The sequence below is a fragment of the Oncorhynchus tshawytscha genome, linkage group LG14 (genome assembly GCF_018296145.1).
Source record: "Oncorhynchus tshawytscha isolate Ot180627B linkage group LG14, Otsh_v2.0, whole genome shotgun sequence".
Taxonomy (NCBI): Eukaryota; Metazoa; Chordata; class Actinopteri; order Salmoniformes; family Salmonidae; genus Oncorhynchus; species Oncorhynchus tshawytscha.
The window spans coordinates 25,722,056-25,735,923 of NC_056442.1; the positions used below are offsets into that span (position 1 = coordinate 25,722,056).

Genomic DNA, 13,868 nt, shown 5'->3' on the forward strand with positions numbered 1-13,868 from the left:
GTTATCCTTTCACTATGTGGCTGTCTCTCCTCATTATTTCTCAAAGAAACAAAGTGAAAAAGTTATATCATGAGATCAATCATTGATCGTTTCATCTTGGGCTGATGATTTTAGATATTACTTTTTAAACGAAGCACACAAGACGTATAGGGAAATGAATTGTTTAAAGTGAAAAATATTAGTATTCAAATGATGTCAATAAAGACCCATTCAAAATCATTTGCTCTTTTGCTTTATCATTTATTTTAGGCTATTTTTATTAAAGGCTCTTTTATCTTTTGTTACCCGTGAATAGAAAAACTACTATACCCACAATGCCCCGTGCTGAGGTTGTGCTTGGGGGAGATGCTCAGCTCAGTTACGAGATGATGCAGGATTGATGGAGGAGGCGGGTGAATGCGGGAAGGTAGCGGAGAGAATGCACAGAGGAGAGATGCGGATTATGGTGGCCTATATGACTGGGATTTTTAGTGGCGTGACAGAACGATGATCGTACGGGTAACGGGCCTCTGGATTATTGATATTGGGACCTCAGACTTTTTGGACAACCTCTAATTCATGCGTTTTATGATTTATTTTACTATCAGCCTACTTGCGCAGTTGTTGATTTCCTTATACTGAATTGGATTGTTTTGTCAACAGCTATAGGCACATGGATATGTATGTTGTTTATCTAAGATTTAGTAAATCATAGTTTTTTTTCTTCCATACATTGAGGACAAGGTGTATGGCCGCTGCAGCGCTCGATACCACACCATCTATAAACACGGACAGATATTCAAATCAAGTGGACTCCGCTGTCTTTTAATAAAGATGTCAACAATATTACATTATGGCTGCAACTGCCAATTTTTGTAGCATCGGCGTTTGATCTTGGTGCCATAAATAACAGTTCTGCAGCATTTCTAATGATACCAAACTGAAAGGAGACGGTCGAGTGCGCAAATTAAGGGTCCTACAATATATAACCTAAAATAACATTTCAAAATGGAGGCACTCTGTCCTCGTTGGATGGTATTTTTATGGACGATTGTCTGCCTATTTGTGGGTGTCAGCTTCGGCACCAGCGAGGCTGAAATTGAACCAAACACCTCAGGCCCTCTGGCTATTCACTTCCCACTGCGACAGGGCCCTCTCTCCGAGCCCCAACCCCCGCATTTGACTCGGCACCGCTCCTCGAGGGCAGCGCGGAGGCGCAGAGGAGTCGGTGGCATCAATTTCGTGGACATGATCGACAACCTTCGTGGGAAATCCGGACAGGGCTACTACGTGGAGATGGCAGTGGGTTCACCGCCACAGAAGGTGACACACTCTCTCTCTCCCTCTCTCAATTCAATTCAAATGGCTGTATTGGGGAAACATATGTTTACATTGCCAAAACAAGTGAAATAGATCATTAACAAAAGTAAAATAAACAATACAAAATGAACAGTAAACATTACACTCACAAAAGTTCCAAAGGAATAGAGACATTTCAAATGTCATATTATATCTATATACAGCGTTGTAACTATGTAAAAATAGTTCGAGTACAAAATGGAAAATAAATAAACATAGATATAGGTTGTATTTACATTGGTGTTTGTTCTTCTCTGGCTTCCCTTTTCTGCAACAGGTCACAAATCATGCTGCTGTGATGGTACACTGGTATTTCACCCAATTGATTTGTTTTCAAATCTTTTGTTGGTGTGTAAAATCTGAGGGAAATGTGCTTTGGGGACTCTTTTCCAGGTGTATCTCTCTGTAGGTGTTGGCTTTTTGTTATGGAGGGTTTGGGAATCGCTTCCTTTTAAGTGGTTGTAGAATTGAATGACTCTTCTGGATTTTGATCATTAGTGGGTATCGGCCTAATTCTGCTCTGCATGCATTTGGTTGTGTTTTCCATTGTACACAGAGGATAAATATTAAAAATATTTAAATACATTTCCGAATTCTGCATGCAGAGTCTCAATTTGGTGTTTGTCCCAGTTGGTGAATTCTTAGTTGATGAGCGGACCCCAGACCTCACAACCATAAAGGGCAATGGGTTTTTATAATGATTCAAGTATTTTTAGCCAGATCCTAATTGGTATGTCATATTTGATGTTCCTTTTGATGGCGTAGATTGTTCACAGGTTTGTGGAAGTTACATGTGGCGTTGATGTTTGGACTGAGGTACTGTATGTATAGTTATTTTTGTGCTCTAGGGCAACGGTGATGGAATTTGTGGTCCTGACAACTGGACCTTTTTTGGAACACCATTATTTTTGTCTTACTTTGTCTCTCTCTCTCTCTCATTGACACGCCCATTCAGTTGATCCTGTCTGACATTTTGCTCACCTGTGCCCTATATCCTCTGCATTGTGACAGGTCAAACCTACCCTCCCATCAAACCTATGATTAATGGAAGCAGATGTTTAATTGTAGGGCAAAAACTAAAATGGGCATCCCTTTGGGTCCCCAGGACCAGAATGAAGAAACACTGGCCTTGGTAAAACCTTGGTAACCTGGCCTCTAAAATGACATATGGTGACAAAGAAGAACAACAAGAATAAATGTGTGTGTCTCTGTTCTTGCATTCGAGAGAAGGGAGAAAGAAGGAGAGAATGAAGCCTTTAATTCTGAAGAGAGAGAGGGGGGGGGAGATAATTACCAGTGTGGTGCAGCTAAGCAGCTGCAGGGTACAGACTGGCACACCACAGGGATTACTGTGTGACAGAGCCAATGTTATGCCCTGCCTAGGACACTCTCATTGTGCCACTGCGAGGATAAACCATCACTGGCTTCCATCCACTCACTAACATTTAGACTGAACAAAAATATAAACGCAACATGCAACCATTTCAACGATTTTCCTGAGTTACAGTTCATATAAGGAAATCAGTCAATTGACATTAATTCATTAGGTCACATGGGAGCCAGGTCCACCCACTGGGGAGCCAGTCCCATCCAATCAGAATTAGTTTTTCCCCACAAAAGGGCTTTATTACAGACAGAAATACTGTGACTGCACATTTGGCCTTTTATTGTCCCCAGCACAAGGTGCACCTGTGTAATGATCATGCTGTTTAATCAGCTCCTTGATATGCCACACTTTTCAGGTGGATGGGTTATCTTGACAAAGCGTAAATGCTTACTAACAGGGATGTAAACAAATGTGTGCACACAATTTGAGAAACATAAGCTTTTTGTGCGTGTGGAAAATTTCAGGGATCTTTTATTTCAGCTCACGGAACATGGGGACCAACACTTTATATGTTGCATTTATATTTTTGTTAAGTATAGAAACATTGATACAAATACAACCATAGAGATTGATCCAGTATTAATAATTATGTATATGACGCACTAAAAGAAACATAACAAAATATTTCCCTCATGTAATAGAAGAGAATTCTATTACCATATTGCTTTGATACAGTAATACAAACCAAACATTTGTCACATAGGCCTACTGAATAGACTACTTATTATAAGACTCAAATGTGTGAATGTTACAGTAACTTCAAGATGTAAACTGTATGTATCAATTGTCACAGAGTAGAAGTGCTGATCTAGGATCAGGTCCCCCCTGTCTATCTAATCCTATTAATTGTGATCTAAAAGGCTAAACTGATCCTAAATCAGCACTCCTACTCTGAGACGCTACATACAGGCTCCTGATATAATATCTTCTAAAATAATAGATGAGGTTTGCGACAGGGATTCTAGACTTCTGCCAGAAACAGGAAGTGTGGCAGGGTTGTAGCAGGTCCGAGGTGTGTGTGTATGTCAGGATGCAGCCGGCCAGGCATCTCGGGTGGTGTGTGTGAAAGGGAAGCAGGATGCAGGCAGGACAGATCAATTGTGAGGCGTCAGCGTATTCCTCACCAAAATTCCTCACTACACTACAATTAGAGTGAAAGGAAGAGAGCACGCCAAGAGGCTGACAGAGGGAGAGTTTATGCAGGTTAAAGTTAAATCACTCTTTACAGCAATGCTAAGGTTTATCTTTATTTATTTCAAGATCATATAACATGCAAATAGGTCCACACAGACTGTTATGCATAATCTCCCTAGCAACCCTAATTGATTTAAATTTGATTTGTGTTTTCCCAATAATTCATTGCAATGCATGGCTTAGTGTTTTTGATGTGTGTGGAGGGGGTGAATGTGGTGTGGTGGTAGGGGAGGGGTGTAGTTTCAGCTAAACCCAGGGAATGGATGGCAGAGGGACATTCTCCTCCAGGGAATGTTTAGAAAATTAAAGCTCATCTACTGCATTGCTACACAATTTAAAAAAACTCTAAAATTCTATCTGCAGGACTGCAAAAACAAGCTAAAATGACTCCAGACATTATCAGCTTGTTGCTGTGGCTTCATTCACCTCTGTCAATAGGACTGAACGTTCTAGAAACCAGTGGAGACTGCTGAGGGGAGGACAGCTCATTTTAATGGCTGGAACGGAGCAAATGGAATGGCATCAAACACATGGAAACCATGTGTTTGATGAATTTGATACCATTCCACTGATTCTGCTTCAGCCATTACCACAAGTCCATTCTCCCCAATGAAGGTGCCACCAGCACTCCTCAGGTGCTACAAACACGTCATACAAGAATTAGCTGCTACGCACTGGCTCAGCACCGGGATTACAACTCTAGTTTAGTTTCATGTCAAGTCAGTCAGCAGTTACCTAGCCAAAGCCATCTACTACAGCCATCTTTATCTCTGCAATGTTTTGAGAAAAACGTTGTGCTGTTCCCTGCAGCTGCGTGATGCGCTCTGCATAAAGCCAGCTAGCCAAACAAAAAGCCTTCCCTCCTGCTCCCAAGTGTCTGCATGGTCCTGAAGTCAGGCATGTAGTTCTGCTAAACTGCATTTGAATTTTTAGTGTTTAAAAAAAAAAGTTTTATGTTAGTAGCCTATTTTAAATTGTTTGTGTTGTAGAGTATGGTGAGTGCCATACCCTATTGACACCCCTGTGATAGAGCGTTAGAAGATGACATGGATATGTTATGGAACAGCAGGGTGCATGTGATGAGTGTGTTTCAAGTGACATGTTTGTGTTGGTGGGAGAGTGTGTGTGGGACCAGGTGAGAGACTAAGGCAGCGGGCTGGGTGGGGGTTCTTCCAGGCACGCAGTCCTTGAGGCTCTTGGCTCTGCCACTGAGAAGAAGAACATTCCTAGACTGTGTCCCAAATGGCACCCTATGGGCTCTGGTCAGAAGTAGTGCACTATATAGGGTGCCTGGTGAGGATGCATCCCTGGATATTTCAGGAGCATATTCCAGTAGCAGATCTATTATTGATCAGGGTCCTTCTGGTCACCAGAGAGAAAAAAAAAACATGGCTGCCAGTCTGATTGACTGACTGCGCAAAATATGATACTCGCACCGAAAGGAGAGGGAAGGAGGTAGACAGAGAGAGAGAAACAGAGAAAGAGGGCAATCCGAGAACAGCCTAGGGGTTGGATGCAAAGGAAAGGGAAAAGAGAAGGACATTTGGAGCATAATAAATACAATACATAGCAACTGTCAGTAACATAATGCCAGGAGATGAGAGAGTGAGAGAGAGAGAAAGTGACTAAATGGCTGAAAAGAAGAAGTGTTTTTAGCAGCAGCTATAGGGAATCGTTTTATGAATAGGCATGGCTGTCTCCAGGGTAACAGAGAGAGTGTCCTTATAGTCAGTGTATTTCAATGTATTCTGTCCTTTAACCCTGGAAGACGCAAGAACGCACACACACACCTACATATACCACATACAGTTAAAGTCGGAAGTTTACATACACCTTAGCATGTACATTTAAACTCAGTTTTTCACAATTCCTGACAATTAGTCCTAGTAAAAATTCCCTGTCTTGGTGAAATGTCAGAATAATAAAAGAGCGAATGATTTATTTCAGTTTATATTTCTTTCATCACATTCCCAGTGGGTCAGAGGTTTACATACACTCAATTAGTATTTGGTAGCATTGCCTTTAAATTGTTTAACTTGGGTCAAACGTGTCAGGTAGCCTTCCACAAGCTTCCCACAATAAGTTGTGTGTATTTTGGCCCATTCCTCCTGACAGAGCTGGTGTATCTGAGTCAGGTTTGTAGGCCTCCTTGCTCGCACATGCTTTTTCAGTTCTGTCTACAAATTTTCTACAGGTTTGAAGTCAGGGCTTTGTGATGGCCACTCCAATACCTTGACTTTGTTGTCCTTAAGCCATTTTGCCACAACTTTGTAAGTATGCTTGGAGTCATTGTCCATTTGGAAGACCCATTTGCAACCAAGCTTTAACTTCCTGACTGATGTCTTGATATGTTGCTTCAATATATCCACATACTTTTCTTTCCTCATGATTCCATCTAGTTTGTGAAGTGCACCAGTCCCTCCTGCAGCAAAGCACCCCCACAACATGATGCTGCCACCCCCGTGCTTCACGGTTGGGATGGTGTTCTTCGGCTTGCAAGCCTTCCCCTTTTTACTCCAAACATAACGATGGTCATTATGGCCAAACAGTTCTATTTTCGTTTCGTCAGACTAGATGACATTTCTCCAAAAAGTACAACCTTTGACCCCATGTGCAGTTGCAAACCGTAGTCTGGCTTTTTTAATGGCGATTTTGGGGCAGTGGCTTCTTCCTTGCTGAGCGGCCTTTCAGGTTATGTCGATATAGGACTTGTTTTACTCGAGCATCTTCACAAGGTCCTTTGCTGTTGTTCTGGGATTGATTTGCACTTTTTGCACCAATGTACGTTCATCTCTAGAAGACGGAACGCGTCTCCTTCCTGAGCGGTATGACGGCTGCGTGGTCCCATGGTGTTTATACTTGCGTTCTGTTGTTTGTACAGATGAACGTGGTACCTTCAGGCATTTGGAAATTGCTTTGAAGGATGAACCAGACTTGTGGAGGTCCACAATTCTTTTTCTGAGGTCTTTGCGGATTTCTTTTGATTTTCCCATGATGTCAAACAAAGAGGCACTGAGTTTGAAGGTGGGCCTTGAAATACATCCACAGGTAGACCTCCAATTGACTCAAATGTTGTCAATTAGCCTATCAGAAGCTTCTAAAGCCATGACATAATTATCTGGAATTTTCCAAGCTGTTTAAAGCCACAGTCAACTTAGTGTATGTAAACTTCTGACCCACTGGAATTGTGATACAGTGAATTATAAGGGAAATAATCTGTATGGAAATAATTGTTGGAACAATTACTTGTGTCATTCACAAAGTAGATGTCCTAACCGACTTGCCAAAACTATAGTTTGTTAACAACATTTGTGGAGTGGTTGAAAAACGAGTTTAAATTACTCCAACTTAAGTGTATGTAAACTTCCAACTTTCAACTGTATACCTACTGAATACCTGTTACAATATATAGGCCTTGCTTTGGAAAAATGCCCAGTGAATATGTAATAGGGTTTCATAACAATGACAACTATGTTGTGTTTGTGTGTTTGGGAATCAGTTGAATATTCTGGTGGACACAGGCAGCAGTAACTTTGCAGTTGGGGCAGCTGCTCACCCTTTCCTCTGCAGATACTACCATCGCTCACTGTGAGTATCATGGGATCTTATTACGATACACTGAAAGTGCTCCATCTTGAAAACTTTACTGCTGGCATGCACAATGCTTTGGGACCATATCAACAGTGGACTGATGGACAACATACTAAAATATTTTTGTTGAGTAAATTATCCCTTTAAATATGATATTAAATATAAATCCCATTGAACAGTGAATCTCAGTGGAACCTTTTAGATGGCCCTGCACACACTTCCCTTGGTGGACTTATATAGTAAGCACCTTTTCTCCCCTGTTGTTCATAGGTCTAAATCCTACCGCGACCTTGGGCGCAGTGTCTATGTACCCTACACCCAGGGCCGCTGGGAGGGTGAGCTGGGCACTGACCTGGTGTCTGTGCCGCATGGCCCCAACGCCTCGCTCCGTGCCAACATCGCTGCCATTACCCAGTCGGACCGCTTCTTCATCAACGGATCCAACTGGGAGGGCATCCTGGGCCTGGCCTACGCCGAGATCGCTCGGGTGAGAGGGAGGAAGAGAGAGGCAGGGAAAGGGAAATGGGCTGGGTTGAAAACACATGGGTGAGATGAGCTTGAGGGAGAGAGCGGGAAACAGAGGGCTGAGCAGAGATTGCCTGGGTGGGACGGAGGGAGGGATCAGCTAGAGGGTCACTGGTGAGGGTGGAGAGCCAGCGCAATACAGTAATGTGGAAAATGCACAGTGATGGATTTGTTAAGATACAATGTAAATGTAGGCTTGCTGTCAACAAGATGGCTAAAATAATCACTTTAATATAGCTATCCTTTTCCCATCTTTAAATCCTTTCTAAATCACCACCCCCACCCCCTCTGTTTAGCCTGATGAGACACTGGAGCCTTTCTTTGACTCGCTGGTGCGGCAGACCCCCGTCCCCAACCTGTTCTCCCTGCAGATGTGTGGTGCAGGGTTCACCCAGAACTACAGCCTGGGCAGTGCCACCGTGGGCGGCAGCATGGTGAGAGAGAATAGACATACTGTAGATAGGAAAAGGCACAGACACATTTTCTGTTTGAGGGAAATACACAGAAGCGGTGTGTTGTGTTAGTGTAACCAAGAGGGTTATACATAGAGATTGTACAGTATGTGCCAGGCAGGTTGGTATTGTTTAGCTATAATCTGTATTACAAAGGCAATATGAGATGGAAAGTGTGTTGAGAGTTTGGATCCAGCCTACGATACTGTTTGATTGCTCTTAGATCATTGGTGGAGTGGATTCTTCTCTCTATGTTGGGGACCTGTGGTACACCCCGATCCGCCGGGAGTGGTATTATGAGGTCATTATTGTGCGCATTGAGGTCAATGGTCAGGATCTCAACATGGACTGCAAGGAGGTGAGATACTGTGTGTTTTTCTGATCAACCTTCAATCAACATCTTCCTCCCTATATCGTTCCACTTTCTCTTTAATATATTCATATAATATATGCTCTTTAGAAGACACTTTTATCCAAAGCGACTTATAGGCATGTGTGATTACATATTAAGTATGGGTGGCCCCTTCTCTTTTCATCTTTTGTTTGCTCCTGGATTCTCTTCAGTTAACCCTGAATATCTGTCTGTTGTTTACCTTTTATCACTAATAATTGCGCAGTAAGTGACGGTGAATAAATAATGACAGTTTGCTTCCTCTCTCTCTTGGCTTGTGTCTCTATCAGTACAACTATGATAAGAGCATTGTGGACAGTGGCACCACTAACCTCCGGCTCCCTCGCAAAGTGTTCCAGGCAGCTGTGAAGGCCATCGAGGCAGCCTCGTCTGTGAGTCCCTCCTCATACCTCTTCTCATCTCTCTCTCACTCCCTCTCTCTCTCTCTCTCTCTCTCTCTGTTGTTTTGTTCTCTCTCTTCTTTCTCGCTGCCAGTTTCAGCTAGTGTCATGTGAAATCTGTAATGTCTGTAATAGTTTCAGGGCTATAATCTTTCTCTAGTTTCTGCAATTGCTAAATATTCTTTGTACCCTTCTCTCTGAAACACGCGCACGCACGCGCGCGCACACACATACACAAACCCCATGTCTCCATATCAGACGGAGCAGTTTCCCTCTGGGTTCTGGTTGGGGGAGCAGCTGGTGTGCTGGCAGGCGGGCACCACCCCGTGGCACATCTTCCCTGTCATCTCGCTCTACCTCATGAGTGAGAACCGCAACCAGTCCTTCCGCATCTCCATTCTCCCACAGGTAACAGTGTCTGTCTGTGTACTTACCTGTCATTGAATACAATAGGTCTTCATCATTCAATGAATCAACTCAATGAGGTAGTGATGATCCTCTCTTAAACTCCTTTAACTTTTTATTCAATTTAGATGTGTTGAGAACTACAGAGAGTATTTGATGTACCGTCCATTGTAGCTGACTCGATGTCCACTGTCTCTTTGTGCCCCCCCTGCAGCAGTACCTGCGACCTGTGGAGGACGTAGCCTCTGCCCAGGAGGACTGCTATAAGTTTGCCGTGTCCCAGTCCAGCACGGGCACCGTCATGGGCGCCGTCATCATGGAGGGCTTCTATGTGGTGTTCGACCGCCAGAGGAAACGCATTGGGTTTGCCGTCAGCACCTGCCATGGTGAGGGGGGGACGGAGGGACTATGAGAAGTGCATTCGGGAAAGTATTCAGACCCCTTGACTTTTTCCACATTTTGTAACGTTACAGGCTTATTCTAAAATGTATTAAATATTTTTTTTCTCATCAATCTACACACAATACCCAATAATGACAAAGCAAAAACTATTTTTTAGACATTTTTGCAAATGTATTAAAAATTTAAAACAGAAATACCTTATTTAGCGTTTGCTATTAAACTGGATATTGAGCTCAAGTGCATCTTGTTTCCACTGATCATCCTTGAGATGTTTCTACAACTTGATTGAAGTCCACCTGTGGTAAATTCAATTGATTGGACATGATTTGGAAAGCACACACCTGTCTATATAACGTCCCACGGTTGACAGTGCATGTCAGAGAAAAAAAACAAGCCATGAGGTCGTAGGAATTGTCTGTAGACCCCCGAGACAGGATTGTGTCAAGGCACAGATCTGGGGAAGGGTACCAAAAAAATTCTGCAGCATTGCAGAATTCCCCAAGAACACAGTGGCCTCCATCATTCTTAAATGGAAGAAGTTTGGAACCACCAAGACTCTTCCTAGAGCTGTCCGCCTGGCCAAACTGAGCAATCGGTGGAGAAGGGCCTTGGTCAGGGAGGTGACCGAGAACCTAATGGTCACTCTGACAAAGCTCTAGAACTCCTCTGGGAGATGGGAGAACCTTCCAGAAGGACAACCATCTCTGCAGCACCACCAAACAGGCCTTTATGGTAGAGTGGCTAGACGGAAGTCACTCCACAGTAAAAGCACATGACAGCCCACTTGGAGTTTGCCAAAAGCAACCTAAAGACTCACAGACCATGAGAAACAAGATTCTCTGGTCTGATGAAACCAAGATTGAACTCTTTGGCTTGAATGCCAAGTGTCACGTCTGGAGGAAACCTGGCACCATCCCTACGGTGAAGCATAGTGGTAGCAGTATCATGCTGTGGGGATGTTTTTCAGCAGCAGGGACTGGGAGACTATTTAGGATTGAGGGAAAGGTTAACGGAGCAAAGTACAGAGAGATCCTTGATGAAAACCTGCTCAGGACCTCAGACTGGGGCGAAGGTTCACCTTCCAAGAGGACAATGACCCAAAGCACACAGCCAAGACAACACAGGAGTGGAATCGGGACAAGTTTCGGAATGTCCTTGAGGGGCCCAGCTGGAGCCCGGACTTGAACCCGATCGGACATGAAAATAGCTGTGCAGCGACGCTCCCCATTAAACCTGACAGCACTTGAGAGGATCTGCAGAGAATAATGGGAGAAACTCTCCAAATGCAGGTGTGCCAAGCTTGTAGCGTCATACACAAGAAGTCATACCTAAGAAGACTCGAGGCTGTAATCGCTACCAAAGGTGCTTCAACAAAGTACTGAGTAAAGGGTCTGAATACTTATGTAAATGTGATATTTCAGTTTTTATTTTAAAAACGTGCACACAAAAAATACAAAAAAATGTTTTTGCTTTGTCATTATGGGATATTGTGTGTAGATTTACGAGGAACATTTTAGAATAGGGCTGTAACATAACAAATATGTAAACAAAACATTATGAACACCTGCTCTTTCTATGACATAGACTGACCAGGTGATCACTTATTGGTGTCACTTGTTAAATCCACTTCAATCAGTGTAGATGAAAGGGAGGAGACAGGTTAAATAATAATTCATTTGTGTGTATGTATGTGTGTGTGTGTGTGGGTGTGGGTGTGGATGTGTTTAACTATACTTGTGGAGACATTTTGTTGGTCCCCAAAATGTCAAATTATATTTCTAGGGGGTTTAAGGGTTAAGGTTATAATTAGTTTTAGGGTTGGAATTAGGTTTAGGGTTAGGAGCTAGGGTTAGTTTTAGGATTAGGGTTGGAGCTAAGGTTAGGGTTAAGGTTAGGGGTTAGGGAAAATAGGATTTTGAATGGGACTGAATTGTGTCCCCCCACAAGGTTAGTTGTACAAGACTGTGTGTGTGTGTGTGTGTGTGTGTGTGTGTGTGTGTGTGTGTGTGTGTGTGTGTGTGCCTGTATGTATGTATATTGCTGATCTGTGTCTATTTCTATGCCACAGTGCACGATGAGTTCCGCACAGCCTCCGTTGAGGGGCCGTACCATGGCGTGGACCTGGAGGACTGTGGCTACAACATCCCGCAGACGGACGAGTCCACCCTCATGACCATTGCCTACATAATGGCGGGCATCTGTGCCCTCTTCATGCTGCCATTGTGCCTTATGGTGTGCCAGTGGCGCTTCTCCCGCTGCCTTCGCCCACCTGGATTTGGGGACTTTGCTGATGATATCTCACTCCTCAAATGATAGAGAGACATGGACATACTGTACACAGGAGAGGCAAGCCTAACAGAAATGGAGATGGTGGCTTTGCTTATTGTTGTTGAGTGAGCATCAGCCTCATTGAGTAATGCAGAAACAGATTAGTATGTAGGATGGTGTTGGTTGTGGCTTGGGCGGGTAGCACAATGACCAAACAAGCCAATGGCCATTTACTTTGGATTCATCAAAGTAAAAGGTGGATATACCAGCAAGCTGGGTTCAATGGCTTCCTGGATTCAGTGGACAACTTTATTGATATAAGGGCATGATATAAATATACAGTACGTATAGGTGTGTGTGAGTGTTTGTGATTGTATGAGGTGTGTGTATATGTATGTATGTGTGTTTATGGATCACATGTACAAATTAGATTATCTAGAATTTAAGGATGGACCTGATCATTGAATATATTGGATTTGTTTGATTTGACATCAACAGTACCAGCTAAAGAACGCTAATTATAAGTGCTAATTGCGTGAACTTTTCAAGAGTGAAATTAGCACTCAAATATCAGATGCAATGAACTTTTATGGTGAAGCCATGTTACTTGGTGTGCATTAAAAAGCTAAGATTATGTATTTAATACAGTTAATATCAGATATGGCACTTTTATATGGCTCTTGTTGATTCAGTTGGTGCATTACCTCACTGCTAATGAATGCACTAATTCACACAGAAAGAAAAGCACGGACACACACACGCAATGATTCTCCCGCACATACAGATGTCTTCAAAACCTCCAAACAGCTTGAACATCTCAGCCAACCCCTCAACAGCTTTATACAAAAACTCACTGACACAGACAGTAACACACATATTCATATTCACATATTCATGTTCAGTCAACTGCACTATCCCTATGGTGCGCTTGAATATCAATAGTTGTGTTATTTTACATAAATGAACACAATATTAAAATGTCTCAATGAGGGACAGATTCTACTTTCATCGACCTGCTGTAAATAAATCTGAAATGTATATCTGTCAGATGCACTGACCACAGAATACGAATAAATAAAGTAACAAATATAACAGAATCTGTGTCCTGTCTTTAGTTTCCCTTCCCTGATGAGTGGGATACAGACATCTGGACTTATGTCACTGTTGTTTAAATGTATCCTGTATCCTGTATTGCCGCATTTCATGTAGGTTGAAAATAGTCAAGGTCTCTAAAGTAATGGACTGATTAGAAGACCAATAAGATGTATTTTTCAAGAATCAATGGGAATATACACAGAGTATAGAAAACATTAAGAACAGCTTCTCTTTCCATGACAGACTGACCAGGTGAAAGCTATGATCCCTTATTGATGTCACTTGTTAAATAAACTTCAATCAGCGTAGATGAAGGGGAGGAGACAGGTTAAAGAAGGATTTGTAAACCTTGAGACATGGATTGTGTGTGCGCCATTCAGGAGGTGAATGGGCAAGACAAAATATTGAAGTGCTTTTGA

The 13,868-nt window shown here is 42.8% G+C and overlaps 1 protein-coding gene across 1 annotated transcript; it reads left to right on the forward strand.

The window, feature by feature from the left end:
• Window positions 1-351: 351 nt before the first annotated feature.
• LOC112266844 (beta-secretase 1) lies at window positions 352-13,451 on the forward strand. Its single transcript, XM_024444714.2, has 9 exons — window positions 352-1,302; window positions 7,419-7,507; window positions 7,781-7,997; window positions 8,332-8,469; window positions 8,711-8,845; window positions 9,169-9,270; window positions 9,538-9,687; window positions 9,899-10,070; window positions 12,155-13,451. Exons 1-9 carry the CDS (start codon window positions 988-990, stop codon window positions 12,397-12,399), a joined length of 1,563 nt encoding a protein of 520 aa, XP_024300482.1. The 5' UTR covers window positions 352-987; the 3' UTR covers window positions 12,400-13,451.
• Window positions 13,452-13,868: the final 417 nt, after the last annotated feature.